Raw genomic sequence first — 16,512 nt, 5'->3', positions numbered from 1 at the left:
CTCCAATGAACCAGTTATTTTGATGAGCTGGCAAATTGGCTAAAAAAATCCCGCCCTGTGGACAATTTTATTGGGTAAGGTTAGGGTGTAGGGAAGGGTTATGGGTTATATTAAGGCCCTGACATACTTGAAGCGAAAACGAAGAATGACGTAATTTCAACAAAATCAGGGCAGAACAAAGTTTGCGTAAACACTATACTAATAAAGCACATTAAAAACAGATGAGTCCAGAATATGACGAAAGAAAGCTAATTTGTGTTCAGGGTGTCAATTAAGGTTCCGAGAGATAGCTTTGGAGTAGTTCTTCCTCTGCGTTTATGACAAACTAAGTGTGAGTACAGATTTAGTTTTTGCAAATCACTAAACCTGGCTGTGTTTTATTAATAATGTATAACAAATTTTTTCGGCTTTTTATAACTGTTGGTCTATTAAGCTTCATTAAGTGTTTTCTTGGTTTTCTATGGGAGGAAAACATTTATCGTGTAATAAGGCTACTGTAAACACGTTGCGTTCATATTCTGGGTTTAACTGCTTTTCTGTACATATGCTTTATTAGTAGTGTGTGTACTGAGTTTGGTCTTTTAATATCACTGTCTTAGAACATTATTAAGCGACGTTTGCATTTTAGAACGTCCCCGAGGCTGCGGGTGTCGTGACATCATCGCGTACAAAAGAAGTCCCTTTTCATTGGCTAGGCAGTAAGGTAACCAATTAAAACGACTCCTTTGCGCCCTCCCCCGCCCTCCTTTCTCTCTCGCTGACACTGAGTTTGCAAGTGCACAAGATAGTTTTGCATCTAATATTTCACGAAAATAGTTGCAAAAGTCAAGGCGCGAAGATTTGAAACTGCAGTGACAGATTTGAGAAGTTGCAAGTGCCTAATTGAGGTTATACTGCGAATGTGAATGAACGAATAAGTGCAAATATGTACTGAAAAAATTCAAATATGCACTTAAGTTTGTCTGTAACTATCGCTGTATTTTTGTGAATGATATTTTACACATTTGTGACTACTTGTCTGCAACTTAAAATTCAGAATACAGGTTTGTGACTTCAAAATTCAACTTTATTTTACAGATTTTCACATTAGAGCTGTGACTGTATATTTTTGCGTACAAGTACGGATATTTATTGTACAAGTGCTACTTTTGCTACTCTTTTACCTTCATAAGCTCCTTTATAGTAGAAAATTAAGTTGTACTTCTGATGAAATTAAACACTAACATTGTTTTTCATATCTTAGGCCTATATGGTAAAGCTGCTTGATTTTAAGCAATCTATTGTATAAAATGCTATATAAATAAACTTGATGTGGCTTTACTACTGTGCCGAATTGCAGAGCTCATGCAAACATATCCACTTCGCTATAATCAGATGCTTTTTTATGCTTTATTTAAAAAAATGCTTGCTGTTTTCTCAATTTTGTTGTGTTTATTTTGTTAATGAGGGGAAAGCGGCCAGCACATATTTACATATTCATCTAAACTCTGCTCTCAGCAGAGTAGTGGTCGGTGTCGGATGTTCGCTAACAGAATACCCCAGATCACATATTTCAAACGTAGCTTTACCCCTTAGCGAATGAATGAAAAAGAACTTCGCCGTGAGTATGGGACCTTTAGTTGTAGCATTGCGTTGGCAATCAGCCTTGTGATTGTCATGACCAATGAAATCTATGGAATCGGCTGCAGGGCGGAGTTTGCACTGAACTGGTTTGGGGAAAGAAAACACGTGTTTCACTCTGGTGTGAACATAATAATATTATGTAAATAAATAAAAAATATGTATTTTATATATAAATGTGTATACTTTGTAGAATTTATACAATTTATTATATAATGCAATAATGTTCTAATCTTTTAACTAAAAAGTGGTTTGGTTTGAAAGCCATCTCAGTTGTTCTGGAGACGTTGTATCAGTCGTTCAGTGATTTCCTAGCAGGCCATTGTTGACATCTTAGGATGGCCCATTGTCCTGCATTCTTCACATGAGAATGGGGTCTGCTCAGCAAAGACGCCAAACCACGGCTACAAATTTGGAATGATTCTTCAAAAAGAAGCCGTTTATAAGTCTTTTTCAGGAGTAACTGCAAATCCATCGAGTGTGAAAGCCTATCCATTTTCAAGTCTGCCAAGGTGTAGATCAGTAGTTATCTTTTACTACCACTGATAAACCTTGAATTGTGAAGCAGCTGTGTGCTCTGTGAGAGCTCGCAGCTCGCTCACACTCGAGGTGAGAACGGAGGCGTCTGTGGTGATAATTGACAAAGGTTGCGGTAGATCGCAATCTGGGAGGGATCACTGTCACGAAAGGTTTCTGCGCCATACTGACCGGAAATAGCCATCTCTTGTCAAACCGCTTAAATGTGCCGCATACATACAGGAGGACACAGGAGGAAGTCCGTATTTAAGCTTTCTTTCAGACGATGTGCTTTTGAGCATTCAGGCCATTCTGTCTTTACAGATCTTGAGGGATTCTAGCAGATGGATGAACAAGCATGGCTGACACCGTAACCTTTGGCCTCCCCTCATCAATCAAATCATAATGCGAGAAACACACATTCTCACACAGCTATTGTTTTGGAGGTCTGCAGGTTTAATTCAGATCTCCAAGAATATAAATTGGTCTCGCTCACCATTTCAAGAAGCCCATTCACCAGGGCGTCCCCAACCCCCCCATGTCAAATAATGGCCAAAATTAGGCTGTACAAAGTATGTCGCATAATTGCTTGTGGGTTACTGAGCTATCAGCAAATTAATTGCTTCCGTTTACCATTACTGAAGACTGCTAGCCCTGTAGAGTAATGTATGCGTGAATAATTACAGGAAAAAGTCTTGTTCACTTCCTTTGGAGTGCCACCATCCAACAAGGGATATTTGCAAATCTGCCACAACATCGATACAATTACATTTAAGTTAAAACTTATATAACGGCAAAAGAAGATTGATAGGCTTGTGTTCAATGATATGGAAGTAAACAACATATTTACTACTAAAGCTACTGTTTGTAATGTCTTTTCCATGCTTTCGTCAGGCACAATAATGTAATGTCTTTGAATTATCTACATTTGAAGACTTTTATTGACAAAAATTGATAAATGCGATTTATTGGGATAAATTAGTTGGTCAAATCAAATGTAATTCATTTGATTAAGTTATTAACCGAATAATTTTTTTATGTTTAATTACAATTATTTTAATTATCTTCTTTATGTGAACTACCATTGAAAAGTTAATGTTCCTTCAAAAATCAATCTGATATTCTGATTAGGTGCTTTCTTATTATTATCAATGTTGAATACAGTTGTGCTGCAGAACATGTTTTGTGGAAACCATGATACATTTTTGTTTTCAGGATTCTTTGATGAATAGAAAGTTCAAAACAACAGTATTTATTTCAAATGGAAATTTCTAAATGTCTTTACTGTCACTTTTCAACTCAAAAATAAAAATCTTAATGGCGTCAAACTGTAGTTTGATTATTTAAAAAATAGTTATCAAAAAACAATAATCAGCTTTCACTTCATAATAATGTTTAAAATAATTCAGATTTCCCTTTTCTTGTTCCAAAACAGAGAAACGGAAATCAGAAATGATCTACTGTAGCGGTGTGTTCTCATAGCCGTCTTGCTGTAAACTTTTGACTCAAGCATATGACACCACAGCACTTTGTAAAGTCTGTGACCTTGTAAGTGAATGAAACAGGAGCATCTCATTATGGGATTAGGTGTCAGTGGGTTTACATGATGGCTAACAGGATTGCATGCCAGGCATAGCACAATAGTGCCTGACCCGGACCCCCCCCCATCTGCGCTCGGCGTGTGCTGTCTGGACAGAGCCACTGCAATAATATTTTTCATCGATCAGATAACGTAGCGATAGCTGCACATGGTCTGCGTCCCAGTCGGTCACGGTGACGCAATCTGACTGGATGGCTGTGCTGCATAAAGCATGTAAAAGACTGTGACTAGGCGATTCTATGCTTGCCAACTCCAATATGTAGCTTGGAATGTGTTTGGATATAAAGCCGCCGGCTTGTTCCGGATGCCTCCGCTTCACTGAGACAGACAGGGTTTATTTAGCCCCTTTGACATACATGCAAAAAATACACTCAAGAACGGGTTAGTCTGAAGGTCTTCAGTATTAGTCTATGATCTCCTAATCTTGGGTGCTTCTAGGATGGAGGCGGCTTCAGGCCGACTGTGTTTCCTCCTCATTCGAGCTGCATCATTAGCCACTAATTTGTGCCTGCTAGCATTCAAAAGATTTGATTACGGCTAAATGGCTTAATTTGCGGATATTATCCAAAAGACTGTAATCTGGAGAATGGATGGTGGCAAACGGTTTGTGCATGTCAAATACAAATATTGTTCTCTGCATTTGTGAAAAGTAGGTGCTCTTTCTCTAATGATATTTTCTGTTAAAGGTGAAGGGTGGAATTTCTCTGATACAATTCCATTGTCACCCAATGGAATAATAATATAATATAATATATAATATAACATAATATAATATATAAATATATGTATATAATTATTTATAATATAATTAATATTATATTGTTATAATATTATATTATATGTCAGTGTTGATGTGTGAAATGAAATTTAATAAATACACATTGCAATTATTATTATTACTGTTGTTATTATTATTGGTGTTATTGTTAACTTTGACAATTATTATATTATATTATATTATATTATATTATATTATATTATATTATATAAGCTTATTGTTCTTTCCTTTCTGTTCCAGTCTGCTATGGGCTTCAGACTTCAAATAAACATTACTCTGATGTATCAGCCTGAATGAAAATGTATTGAACTGTGATCTCTGCGCACATATTTACTCCACTGTGCTCAAGTGTCAGTGCTGCTCTAATGCACCAGTTACATAACATTGATTTGCATGGCTTTCATGTATAAAACACTATGCTGCCTGAGTGAACATCCTCTTCAAACATCGACAAAACTGAGTGTGTTTCCATCTATAGCCATCTGTAGCCTTTAACCACTTGTCTCGACACTCTACTTCTCTACTCTCTGACTGTTGTCATTATGAAATTATATTTTTGGTGTGTTGTCATCATTTGTGGCCTATTTATCAACCAATTCTCCCCGTTATATAAGGCGTTTGTTGTCACAGTTGCTTTGTGTTGTTGCTGCGCAAGGATCTAAAGTGTTTCTATGCAAAATGGATGTAAAAAAAACGCCAACTGCTTCCTGCCGTCCCAAACGGTTGCCTTGTGCCAGAGCTGCAGGGCGCTTGGAAACGATATCAACCACATCAGAGCTCGTTCAGTAATCGGATTCATTCTCCGCCGGCCTGACCAGCCCTTCCTCTTTGATGGCTCCTCGTTTAGTTTAGTTTATTGCACACCAGACGTCAGTGTGGGCTTTTCAAACATAAGCTGTTTTTAATGGATCATTAAGGGCTTTAAGGAAGTTTAAAGAAGAAAATAATTGCAGTTTGATTGGCAAATGTGTTTTTGGTAAGAGAAGGAGTGATATGTGTACCATATGTTATTTGAGTGTGTGTGTGGGAGTGTCGCCAGTGTTTAGCAGGTGTTTGGCTGCTGTGTTTAGTGGTTTTCTCTAGCTGGGATCATTGCCATGACTGAATGCGCTCCAAGAGGTATCAAGGACCCTTATTGAGATGTTCCAAAATAAAGACTCATTCATTAAATTGTCTAGGTGTCCATAGAGCATCTTTATAATTCACACTTGGTTTGTGAACAGGTTCTTAGTGAGGAGGAGTATCTCTTTTTATGTTAATATGTGATGATAAACATGTTATCAGATTGTTTGTTCCATGGCAGAAGGGTTTGTGAGTAGTGAGTACAAACAGTTCTTTGTCAGTGTAAACCCAGCTTAACCTCACTCAGCTACAAATGTCCTACGTTGCTGCTTTTATTTACTTTCTATTACTTAGCAGGGCTTTTTAAGGCGTTTTCAAATTGTTCAAATCTAAGCGGTTGAACTGAGGAACCCAAGCCGTATCTAGGGACCACAATATAATATAATAACCAATTTGCAAATTAAATTTTTTCCAAAAAAGTAATTATTGGAGAAAACGATTTGTGAATAAGACTATGTTTAAGAGAACAAAATCATCACTTCCAGGAAAACTGGCGCAAAATAGAAATGGAAGTTGTAGTCACTTACTAGGTCTCAGTGGCTCATTTCTCAAATGTAATAAAGTACTTGCACTTTTGCTAGCTGTCATAGATGACAGGTTTGCCTTCAGCATTTCAGAATGGCCAGAATAAAATGCTTTTTTGACCAATCTCCAAATGTAGGCTATATGGTGACTTGCCTAAGTGTATACATTTAAAAAAAAAATTGTATTCACATTTTGGTGTTTCTATTTGAAGATTCTTCATGCTCTATTTCAATATATGTGCAAATACATTTTATGTTCACCAATGCTGCATTTATTTGATCAAAAATGCTGTAAAAAATACAGTAAAAACATTAATATTGTGAATTGCAAAGTTTTCTATTGTGATATATTTTTTAAAATGTAGTTTGTTCCTGTAACGGCAAAAACTGCATTTCCAACAGCCATTACTCTTCAGTGTCACGATTCTTCAGAAGTCATTAAAATATGCAGATTTTTAGTTTTATACCATAGTCTGTCTCTGAATATTATATTCTGATGTGCAAAACCGTTTAATGCGCAGGTAGTTCCAAGTCAGTTTAATTACTGTTCTATATTAATGTGCTGCTTTCATTGAAACACACACACTCATACGTCACTTGCTCACAGAGATCGGAGATCACGCTGCTCACACAGAAACTTGTTGTCAGCGTTGCCCTGCAAATTTTATTAATGATAAATAAGCTTCGCTACTGAATTGCTACATTATATTACTCAGCAAGGTGATGACGTCGCTGTTTTTAACGTAATTAAACTCACCGCTTCATTGCTAGAGGATCTTTCTCTCTCTCTTTCTTTCTCTTCCCCTCTCTCTCGATAGGCTAATTAATTCAAATAAATGTTATGATTCTGTCAAATAAATGTAGTCATACCGCTGACGAAAATAACCGTAAACAATGTATGATAATATGTTCTCGGCCTGTTTTTCCGTTATTAGTAGGCTAGCATTATGTCCCAGCTTGCCCTTTGAGCATGTGACTTACCTCGGCTCTTAAGGTTTTATAAACCTGGGATTTTAAAGCAGATTACCGGGGTAGTCTGGTCTGACAATCTGTCCAGAGACAACAAGCAGAGGCAGCAGCACTCTTGGGTCACGTGAATCCACTTTGCTAAGACGATTTATGAACCAGATCACAATTTTCACAGACCACCATACCAAGTCCTGTCCCAGCTCTCTTTGCACTGAATACATGCAGTATTCGAATCACGTGTTTGTAGCATTGATAGACATGTACTACAATCGTTGGTTCCTGAACCATGCAGTTTTAAATCACAAATGTATCGCGGCAGAAAATGAACAGGGTAAAGAAACATGAAAATGAAGCGACAGTTCTGTCAAGCATACTATTTTCCTGAAGGTGTGAAATTGGATGAGGCGTGTAATGTGAACGGAGGTGAGCATTATGGTGTTATTGCTGTGGAGGTTATATCCTTCAATTAGTGTCAGTGATCAGGCTTTTCTGCCTGCGGGGTGAGTCGTAAGACACCGGTGCAGAGAAACCGTAGTGAAGCCAATAAATCATCCGTATTCGCTCCAGCAGCTGCACAAGGAGCAGATTTTTTCTACATTGTACAGTATAAGGGATGGGAGCTGTTAGCACTGTGGATGTTGAAGAGTTTACATGCACAAGAGTCATAGACTTTTGTTTTTTAATGTGTTGGCTTGAGCGATGAGGTGACGTAAAAGCCATTTACTTTTTTTTTTTTCAGTCAAGGCATATTTTCTTATGCATTTATTCATTTAGCAGGTGGTTTTCATCCAAAATGATTTACAAATGAAGAGAAACACATTTCCATGAAAGAGCTAACAATATGAGCAGTGCCATTGTATAGAATTTATAAATTAGGCTACATAATAAAAATCTTAAGTACACAATTTTCATGAATGCATTACTGTATTAAAGTAGTTCTGGCATCTTTTACTCTAAAACACAAAATTAGATTACAAGAAGGATTAACATAATATCCACTCTCTTAAAGTCTGCCCTGTTTCATACTTCTCCTTTTTGGTTTTCCAGAAAGAAAAAATATTATTATAAATGCACACTATATATTATATATTATACTCTATATATTATAATACATGTACATATTATAACACACACACACAATATAAATAATAATACACATATAAATATTTAATTATTTTTATATTATATTATTTTATTTCATATTGTGATGCATACTTGATAATTTCTTAGCATTTAAAAAATTGATTTTAGTGTTCAGCGTTACATTTTTCATTTATTTAGACAAAACTAGTGTAACATTGTAATGTCATAATTTTAATGCATCTATTAAAAAAAATTGTTCAGAGCAACATGAGAAAATTACTAAAATGTTACTATTTTTGGTGTGAATTCCTATTTCTTTAAGCAAACCGATTCCTCCATAAGGAGATATAGTCCCTGACATGAAAAATAAGCAATGCTCATTTTAAATTCTGTATTGTCCAGTTATAATTATTCAGTACCATAACTATCTATTTTATAATTATGATTTAGGGTTAGTTAGGTGTTCACTGAAGAGCTATGGCTTTTAGCTTCGTTTTGAAAGGCATGTTTCTTAACAGCTGATTCAGTCATACTGCCATGAGATGGACCCTATTGACGGCATCAGTCTGCTGAGCTCATTTCCTTTCCCTGCGGCCTCGCTGTCAGGTCCACACACAATGAGATCAGCACTGCAGGAGTATCCTCTTTCTCCCAGCAACTGCTGATGTGCTCACATTTCGGATGCAGGCACTGATTAGCCGTTGAAGTGAGCAATCTGCCCTTCACATCAACCTCTGCGTCCAGACAGCGCTGCCACTGCTGCAGTCTAAAGCTAAAACACACCGCATCTGTCCTCTCTGCTTTCAGAGCTCAAAGCCTTCAGTCAACACTAATGAGCTGCTGAGCTTCTGCGCTCTCTCAGCCCGAACAAACAGAGGCGACAAATGCCACTGCTCACTACCGCTGCGCTATGTCATTGTGGGATTTTGCGCTCTGCCTTAAAGCTAGCATACAGTTGTGCTGACACACTGTCCATCCTCACAGAAAACTAAAATAATTGGTTGGTGTCTGGGTTTGTTTTTATTCAGCAACAAAATAAACTTCTAACTTCCTGTTTCTTTTTTCCTCCCACAGTAAATAAGCACAAGCCATGGATTGAGACCACGTATCATGGTATCGTAACGGAAAATGACGACAAGGTTCTCCTGGACCCTCCGCTGATAGCCTTGGATAAAGATGCCCCGTTGCGCTATGCAGGTAAGATCCTCCATCTTCTGGTCTCAGATGAGGCTGTCAGCCATTTTCCTTCCTCATGCTTTCCAAAGGATAGTTTACCTACCAAAAGAAATTTAAGTTCTGTCATCATTTCTTCCATAAAAAGGGATTTATTTTTAAACATAACTGACATAAAATGAAATATAAAACTAAAAGTTTTGTTTCAGCTGACAAGTTTAGTTTAAGTTGAAGTACTAAAATAACTAAAATTACATAAACTAAAGCTAAAAACAAAACTTAATAAAAACTGTATAGACATATATTTTTAAAAAACTTTAAAAATGGCATAAATAATAGTTGTGGCGTCATTTCCATCATGACCAACAATTTTACCACTAATAAAGTTCTATAAATAAAAATGACAGAAACACACAACTAAAATGAGCTCTAGTAGATTTTTGACCATTGATTTGAAACACCATTGGTTCTTATGTGTCATGTGACCAAACATCATCATTGACATTAAAGTCCCTGTAAAGTCAAAATTAAGTATGTGTTTTGAGTTTGTCACACCACAGAAAAATTAGTTATTAGTCACCCAGCCAAATTTGAATGATAAAAAAAGCCAGCAAGTACATAAAATAAGCTATCAAAATCTTGAAGAAATGAGCAGTATTCTCTGCTCTCAAACGCTGGAGGCGTGTCCACTGGCTGCGCTGAAACCACGCCCACTCGCGGGAAAGCTGCCGTCGACTCGCCACACTCAACTCTACAGCCGGAATAGATGCTTGCACGGTGGGCAGTGGGCACGCACTGCCGATGACACCAGTTGTCGGCGCGACGGGAGGATGAAGGCCAGGCGGGAGTCGGTTCGGCCCCATTCACCAGTAACAGCGGATTATCAGTGAATCCCTGACAGTTATCTCCGACGAAAGTTTATAAAACTATCCCGTGTAAAATGATCACTTACAGAGGCGGGTGTTGGCGGTGATCCTCAGCTCTCCATCAAGGTGGCTCTTCACAAAATTAATCCACTTCTTCTTGATGTAATCGTTTTTCGGAAATTTAAATAAGGACACCGATCTGTTTTGTACGTGATCCGGTGATCGCATCCAGGTAGTAGGCCTACGCATTTCCGTGTCGAAGGCATAGCTAGCTAGCAATCTGTAGGCTGTGTTACTAATAATAGTGCTGACAGTAACTCGCGATTGAGCGGCAAACTGATGTGAATGTGCTCTATATTGTTAGGAGCGGCCAGCCTCAGCGGCTACAGTGCGTCATCAAGTAGGGGCGTGTCCAGGAGCTCAAGGGCTCCAGTGCGTCATCGAGCCCTGTTTTAGCCCCGCCCAGAAAATCCGGAAAATAGCAATGGTGAAAAACTGTTTAACGGTCTAACTCCACAAATCAGTACCTCACAGTTCACAGTCTTTGTAATATGTTTTAGCAACACATTTCTAACATTTATAATGTGTTTAGAATTTTTTTTTGAAATTGCCTTTACAGGGACTTTAAACCTTATGTGATGCTTTTAATGCCACCACTTTTATAACCACTAAAATTCACCTTTTGCACGGAAGAAACAAGTTTAGAACAACATGAGGATGACTAATATTGACAGAATTTTCATTTTCATCATAAGCATTTTGTTGCAGTGATGACCATGGACCTGATTTGTGTGGTGCTTTATAATGAAATACTTTATCCTAATACCTTTATCCTTTTGAATATTTAGTCAGCTAGGAACCATAATTAAAGTTTTTTTTTTTTTGTGAATTGGTTTTGAATCATTTTTCTCAGGCTCTTGTTTTTTTTTGGTTTGGTAATGTATAAGCTTTCCTACTCCCTTATTGTCAATTATCTTTACTAAAATGTGATAAACCTTAAAATAGCTCTATAACAAACCATAATTACGTTTTGAATAAAAGACCTAATATCATCAGCCTGCTGTTGAACTGTACTGATGTGATTGGTGAAGTCAGGTCTTGTTGGTAATTAGGTTTGTAGATTCTTGCAGACTCTAATGCTCTAGGTTAATGGGGCTGTTTGTTTCTCTATACTTTACTGCTCTATGCTTCTTACCTTTATATTTGCTCATGTCTCTAGACATTTAGCAGTGGATATAGTAGGGCAAAACTAAAGATCTAAAACATCGGGTTCTATTAATCTCTACAGAATCCAGAAGCGAGTTAAGATAGATGTTGGTGGTGCGCTTTTCCCTTATCATTTCTCCACCTATTGCAGATAGTCAGTTTGGAGAGCCAATTAAAGTATTTTTCAGCATGTTGGATTAATACGCTCATATTTAATCAGTACAGATGAAGATAGGCAGTCCATAAATCCATCACTTTTTAAATTGCTTCTCTCGTTTGCCGGGCAGATGGTTGCCAGACTTCTAGAGCTCTTCTGATATCAAGATCAATGAAAATTCTTCATACTCTGCCCTTTTCCTGTGTGAGGGAATGTGCAGTGTTGGCTCTGGACATTTTTAATCACTTAGAGATTTACTTTGACCTCATTTCAAATCTCATTATGCAGTGTTCCATTGTAAGTGCACTCCCTCCTTTCTCACAGTTTTAGTACCAGTCCTTGGTAGTCTCCTGGTGCCCCCGTGAATATGGGACACGGCTAGCAAACTAGCAGCAGACATTTGGGAGAAAGATTGGTCCACATGCACTAATGTGGTTTACCTTGAGTTATTTGTATACATCAATGCGTTTAGGTTATAATTCACTGATAATCACCCCCTCATGATGCCGCAGCACCTCATAAATATATAATTCCTCTGATAGTTCATAAGGAATCATTTCAGCAAGCTTTGTTTGTTGGATACAGCAGTGAGAGCAGACTGATTATATTAAGAAGCTCTCTAAAATTCACTTTGAAGCCGTCACATGGCTGTGTGGGTGACTGCTGCATTCTTCTTAGCTTCTCTGCCAATACCGGCCCGCTCAGGACATGGTGCCATGCTGACTAACTCACTTTACTCTGATCAGGAAGCTTGCCAAAAGCCATACAGAACTGTTGTGACCAGGGCCTCATTAACAAAAGGGCTAGGCGAGGCTGAAGCCCCAGGGCCTGAGCAAGTAGGGGGCCCGTGATTGGCTGTGAGTAGATTGACTGGCCATCGGGAGCACCTGAACTTTTCCCGGTGGGCCGATCGGGAAAACCCCACTGCGCCCCCACATATTAAGCGCTGTTATTTAGTGGAGCACTTGGGGAAAGACCAAAAGACAAACTAAGCAACAGCTACTTGATTAAACCGCGCGAGCATTCAGCAGTTGAAACACTGACGAACTTGATGCTTTCGCCGCTCTATTGAAGCGAAAACCAGCGCAAGTCATTTGACTCATTTGAATTCGACACAAGCGCAACGTGAAAGTGATATGTGAACATTAAAGGTTAAACATTGATTGAATAGCTTAATATAAACTGAAGTGTCAAATTAAACTGTAATTATAAACAACGGTAATAACAAGCTTTTCAATACATACAGTAAAGTGCCACCACTATAAAAATGACCATGGAGTTACTAAAGTTCTAGAAATACTGTATGACATTATGGTATTTAATGTTAATGTTATGCTTTTAATGTGTTGTAGTCTGGAATATTTTTATATTTTACATATATAGAGATACAATACATTGTATCTCCGTGTGTTAAAGATATAATAAAGATATGATTTTAAATACTAATTATTCCTGTGGTAGAACATTTTGTGGCACCAAAATAGGCTACTATGTAGAGGGCATTCATAGCAGAAGCATTTTGCCCCCAACATTTCAAATATCTGGGGAATTTTTGTCAAACAATTCGATTTATTTAGTTTAAATTAAAAATTGCTTCAATCCCATTAAGGGCAGCCATGCAGCATCATGATTGATGTTCTGCTGGCTTTTTATAAACCAGCATCGAATTCCACTGCAGACATGACGTACTCAATCGAGAGCTCTTACATTCCTATCAGTGGAGGACTATTCAGTGCCGGTTAGCTGTCAATTTCAATATTTGCTCTGACTTGTAAGCTTTTTCAGACTGCTAAAACTTTTTCAAACTGCTAAAATGCTTAGACAGTAATGAAGCAGAAGCTAATCAAATAAACAATTACGCCCCTGCACTAGTCTTGTTTCTCACGTCTCAGCTCTTGTTACATCTTCATCGATTCCTCTGTGCAATATTGCACAGAGGGAATGAATCAATATTCATGTGTTTTGCTCGTTGGGAAATGGAGGACTATTGAAGTTGGCACTTGTCACGTGGGCTGAAGCGCCAGTCTGGGTTTTAGGGGAAGTGTGGGGATGTACAGTCATTAAAGCCCCAGAATGCACTGATGAGGCACAAAGTTTCCACCGCATGACTTGCTCTGAACAGCAGATCCTAATGGAAAATCTATCTCTAATTGTAGGGGTAAAAATGGGGTGGACGGGTCCACCAGCAGAGGCCACCGATAGGGTCAAACTGGACCCTTAGCGGTCAACCAAGCATAAAAAAACAACAACCATACACTTTTTTTTAATAAAGTTGGCTAATTTTAGTGCTGGTCAGGTGATGATAAATGATAGTACCATAAGGAGAGTTTCTGGCTAACCCTTATTCTTTCATACGGTTGAATCATTCATGGTTTTAACCCTAACAGGGACTCTATGGCTATTTCCACCTGTGGTCAAGGCTGTTTTTTGTGTTTCTGTGACTGTTAATGTGGACTCATCCAAGTATATTGTTTTGTGCTGTATACAGTCATACTAGGACTCAGAATACCACCAGGTTTGGTACAAATGTTGTCCCCCTTTTACTTTATCTTTAAATTATTTAATAAACTTGATTTTAGACCTCTTGGATTAACATTTTTTAATTTATTTAGTTGGTATTATGGTTCCTCTGGGGAAAAAATAATCAGCAGTATTATTTACTTACATATATCTTTTAAATTTTTTAAATGATGATGCAGATGCATTGATGAATCTGAGTTTTGAATCAATTCACTGAAATGGACAGTTTGAACTGATTCATGAACATGAATACCAACTCGAATGCCATTTCAGTTTAAAATCAGAGACGTTATTAAACCATATCTGTCCTAATGCTCTCATATAGAGGTTACGACGCTCTTCAGGAAACTTAATAGCCAAGTAATTATTTATATATTCCAGTGATGTTTAATTTGATATCCTAGCAAAATGATCATAAATATTCGATAGGCCTAGATGTCGCCCAGCCCTAATCTGTACCAGCGCGAAAAGTCAAATGAGGTATTTTGAGTCCTCGACTGCTTCTGTAACATCTGTATTCTTTTTCTTGTCTCTGTGTTTCTGTGCATCTCATTCTTTCTCTGACTGACCTGGGTTTATCTTTTCTCCCTTCTTGTAGAAAGTTTTGAGGTGACCTTCACCAAAGAAGGTGATGACGGGCTCTTTCTACTGCCTTGTAATCCGTTTTATTAACCCACTAACGCAAATACAAAAATAAATCGGCACTTCACACGGAACTCCTGTCATGCTCTTTTAATCTCTTCCCAGTTCTTCTTCTTTTGATTTTGTTTTCCAGTTTTCTCTCACCTTTGAATTTGTTGGAAATGAAAATTTAGCAACTGGATGACAAGTGTGATGCGGGGATAACAAAATCTAGAAATATCTATGCATGAGACATCCATTGAAGTTTGCAGATCCTAACAGTGCTTCAGCTCCAAAACAGAATAAATAAAGGAAAATAATGCTCGTACACCAGATTCTCGGGGGGAACGCCAATCCGAACGTCTTAAAAGTGTGTGTTTTTTTTTAGATATCCTGTTTGTAAAGTAGCTTTTAAGGGTTCACTAACAGATCATAAATCAAAGAGACTGATGCTATACAGGTTAGTTCCTGCTGAGATTGTTAAAAGATGCAAACTCTCTGCTGTCCGGTCTGTGGTGTGGTTTGACCTCTAGTTTGAGCCTCTTCACCCTCTCCTCCACTAATCTGAAATACACAGCATGGCAACTTCTGCTGGTTGATGTGGATGTCAAGCAAATGGATATTTCTAACCCCAGCTCTCATCCAGCCTTTAAGTTTCACTGCCTCTGCTACTCTCTTTATTTTATTGTTTCATTCTTTCAGTTTTTTTTAAAGGTTTGAGAGAGACAACATTGCACAGGAAGACTTCCTTCTCACCAAAATCTAGTTTTAAGGGGAATTTAAACTCCAAACGAGGGCTCTTTTGTTTGTTTGTTTGTATATTTGTGAACTTCTGATCGAATGCTGGATCTGTCATAAATCCTCCTCATCGCCCCATGATTAACTTAACATTTTAACCTTGCTTTCTTGTTTAAATGTGATACTTTTAACCAAAAATTAGCGTTAAACACCTTTTAAGTACTTTAAAAAAAATATATGTTATGTTATTTGAATGTATTAAATACAACCGATATCTGTTTATTGGTTCATATCATTTCCTTCCTGTCCTTGTATTTAAGTATTCCTGTGAAATGCCTGTCCACATTCTGGGTTTCTTACTGCATGACTGGATGCAATGTGATCAAATGGCTTGGACCAGACACCTTTTAACTCTCCCTTCCACTTCCTAAAAACTCACCCCATCCCACAGTGCTTCTGGCTTCCTCCACAGACACCTTCACCTCCCACCTCCCCTCAGTGTTTAGATCCCTTTGGCTGCCAAACCAACTTTGGCTGTTCTTATTTGAGTGTGGCGTGTTATTAGTTTCGTTGTGGGTTTCTTTTATCTCATGAACGGCAGCTGGCGCTTCGGCTCACGGGTGGGTTTGACTAAACACACGTGTGCCCTTTGCAGGGGAGATCTGCGGCTTCAGGATTCACGGGCAGAACGTGCCGTTCGAGGCAGTGGTGTTGGATAAATCCACCGGAGAGGGCGTGATCCGGGCCAAGGATAAACTGGATTGTGAGCTACAAAAGGAGCACACCTTCACCATCCAGGCCTACGACTGTGGAGAGGGACCTGAGGGCGATAACATGAAGAAATCTCACAAGTGCGTGTATTGTTTGGTTACACGCATTAATAAAATGGAGAGTACAGGAAATGATGGGGGAATGAGCCAGAATTGAGTCAGAATGTTCCACATAAGATTCTTAGTTGTTTCAACGTGTCTAAACGTATTCTAACCACTAAGCTTACACTACTTTTCCAAAGTTACGAA

General features: G+C 38.1%; 1 protein-coding gene across 4 annotated transcripts in view; it reads left to right on the top strand.

Moving 5' to 3' along the window:
- The window catches only part of clstn1 (calsyntenin 1), a 46,196-nt gene that overhangs the window by 6,363 nt on the left and 23,321 nt on the right, over positions 1-16,512 (top strand). For 2 of the 4 annotated variants that reach the window (XM_056239609.1, XM_056239596.1), the window contains exons 2-4: positions 9,287-9,409; positions 14,733-14,762; positions 16,149-16,344. In XM_056239609.1, the coding sequence (XP_056095584.1) occupies positions 9,287-9,409; positions 14,733-14,762; positions 16,149-16,344 (349 nt within the window). The remainder of the gene's footprint in view (positions 1-9,286; positions 9,410-14,732; positions 14,763-16,148; positions 16,345-16,512) is intronic. The other 2 variants (XM_056239618.1, XM_056239600.1) reach the window with 1 other exon arrangement.

Source organism: Rhinichthys klamathensis, unplaced genomic scaffold (genome assembly GCF_029890125.1).
Source record: "Rhinichthys klamathensis goyatoka isolate OS25496 unplaced genomic scaffold, OSU_Roscu_1.1 h1tg000020l_1, whole genome shotgun sequence".
NCBI lineage: Eukaryota > Metazoa > Chordata > Actinopteri > Cypriniformes > Leuciscidae > Rhinichthys > Rhinichthys klamathensis.
The sequence above is the reverse complement of the archived record's forward strand: the minus strand, read 5'-3'. Positions and strand labels throughout refer to the sequence as shown.